General features: G+C 50.7%; 1 protein-coding gene across 1 annotated transcript in view; it reads right to left on the bottom strand.

Moving 5' to 3' along the window:
• The window catches only part of EFCAB6 (EF-hand calcium binding domain 6), a 197139-nt gene that overhangs the window by 52257 nt on the left and 142910 nt on the right, over nucleotides 1–1972 (bottom strand). Inside the window, exons 19-20 of the mRNA XM_023535895.1 lie at nucleotides 1477–1699; nucleotides 158–276 (exon numbers count right to left, since the gene is read on the bottom strand). Of these exons, the coding sequence (XP_023391663.1) occupies nucleotides 158–276; nucleotides 1477–1699 (342 nt within the window). The remainder of the gene's footprint in view (nucleotides 1–157; nucleotides 277–1476; nucleotides 1700–1972) is intronic.

Below are 1972 nucleotides of genomic sequence, written 5' to 3'. Positions count from 1 at the left end.
AGGAACAGCGACCACGATGCAGGACACGTACGGCCAAGCGAGGACCACGCCCGGCCCCACCTCACCCCAAGGAGTGACGGGAGGGTGGCGCTGAACTTGCGGCAAGGAACCCAAGACCGTCGGAAAGGAAAAGAGCCAAGCTTCAGATGCCACGTACCTCATCCACAGCTTTTCGAACTCTCGCGGCGTGAGGGGAATGTCAAACCCGTACAGCGCGTTCTTAACGTCGCGGCGTCGAAGAATGCCGTTGCCCTCATTATCAGTTTCTATGAAATTCTACAACGCGAGGAGATGGCAGTTAGTAACATAGACAGCGTGTCTACGGTGGTGTTAGGATGTTCGAGGGTGACCATCTGGAACAATCTAAGATATCCCCCCTGTTCCTGCTGCCCCATCCGCCTGCTTAATTTTGTTTTTATCTAAGTTCCAGATGCCCTTCATTCCTCTAAAGAAGGCGACAGAGCCGACGCAAACGAGCGTTCTGTATTGGACGGGCTTGTTTCTGGGTCACGAGCGGTCTCAGCTGTGTGACCTGGATTCTTCTGACCGACACCTTGGATTCAAAAACTATCAGACATGCAGGCCCAGCGGAGCCTGGGAAGTGAGACTGAAGCGGAGACAGCCGTGCGAGGGGGAATCGGGGACATCTGACACCGGCCGTTATGACGAGATGACATGGTGCCATTCGACGGCCCTGAGGGGAGCGAAGCGTATCTGGGGTTTGTCCGGCGTGGAAGAGGACCGCAGACCGGAAGAGCAGGTAACACACGGCTCTCAGCACTGTCTTAGATTGTTCCCAAGCAACGGCTCATTTAAAACTCTCGTTGCCACACCGTGAGGCAGGCACAATGGGCACATCTACCAAGTCCTCGGCCAGCATCACGCTTAATGGTGGGAAATCACAACACGCCCCCTGGTCAGGGACAAGATGAGGACACCTGCGCTGTGCTGGAGGACAATGTGGTTAAGCAAGAAAAAGGAATAAAAGGTACAACGAGTGATAGGACTGGAAAAAATACCATTGTCCTTAGTCATAGATGACTTGACTGTACATATAGGAATACAAGGAACTCACAAATAAATTATTATAATAAGAGGGTTTAGCAAGAAATCTGGATTCTATATCAATAGGCAAAATCATCCACATTTTTATATAGCAGACACAGAAAATGAATTTTTAAAAAATAACATTCGCGATAGCATCGAAAATGGAAAGTCCTAGGAATAAATCTTACAAAATGACTGCAAGACCTCTGTACAGAAAAGTCTTCATTGAAAGATACTAAAAAAGATAAAAAATAAGCAGAAATGCCCTACGTTCGTGAATCGGGAGACTCCAAATAGTAAAGATGTCATTTCTCCCCAAACGTCCCACTAAGTTTTTTCTTCTCTGTGGAACTTGACAGTGTTTCAAAAACTCTTGGAGAACGAGGCGGGGCTCGCCTACCAGCTAATGAAGACGTGTCCCTAAGCTACGGAGACGACGAAGACGTGGTATTGGTGCCAGGACAGACAGACGGACCAGTGGAACAGAACGAACAGCCCAGAAACGTCTGCAGGCCCCGACTCAGGACGGCGGCGAGGCTGCAGGCGGGGAGCGGGGAGCGGGGACTTGACTTTATGGCACTGGGACACCTGGATCTCCAGGTGGAACTGGGTCCCCGGCTCATGACGCCTCTGAAACACCAGGTTCCCAGACCTGAGGGTGGAGGGTGGAGCGAGAGGCCCTGAGGAGAACGGAGGGCACCTGCATGGCCTCAGGGCGGCGTGTCCTCAGGAAGGCCCCAGGACATGGTAATGGGTTTGACTATGTTAGAAAAAAAATCCATGTTTCAAAAGACATCATGTAGAAAGAGTACAGACAGAACAGCAGCTGAGTCACACTACCCATCACTCAACAAGAGACTAGCAGCCAAGCCGTAGCAAGAGGTCCTGCTGCCAAGGAGCAAAAGACAATCCAGTGTGAAAACTG

Source organism: Pteropus vampyrus, unplaced genomic scaffold (assembly GCF_000151845.1).
Source record: "Pteropus vampyrus isolate Shadow unplaced genomic scaffold, Pvam_2.0 Scaffold145, whole genome shotgun sequence".
In the NCBI taxonomy this organism is placed as follows: Eukaryota; Metazoa; Chordata; class Mammalia; order Chiroptera; family Pteropodidae; genus Pteropus; species Pteropus vampyrus.
Note: the sequence above shows the minus strand (reverse complement) of the source record. Positions and strands in the feature narration are given on the sequence as shown.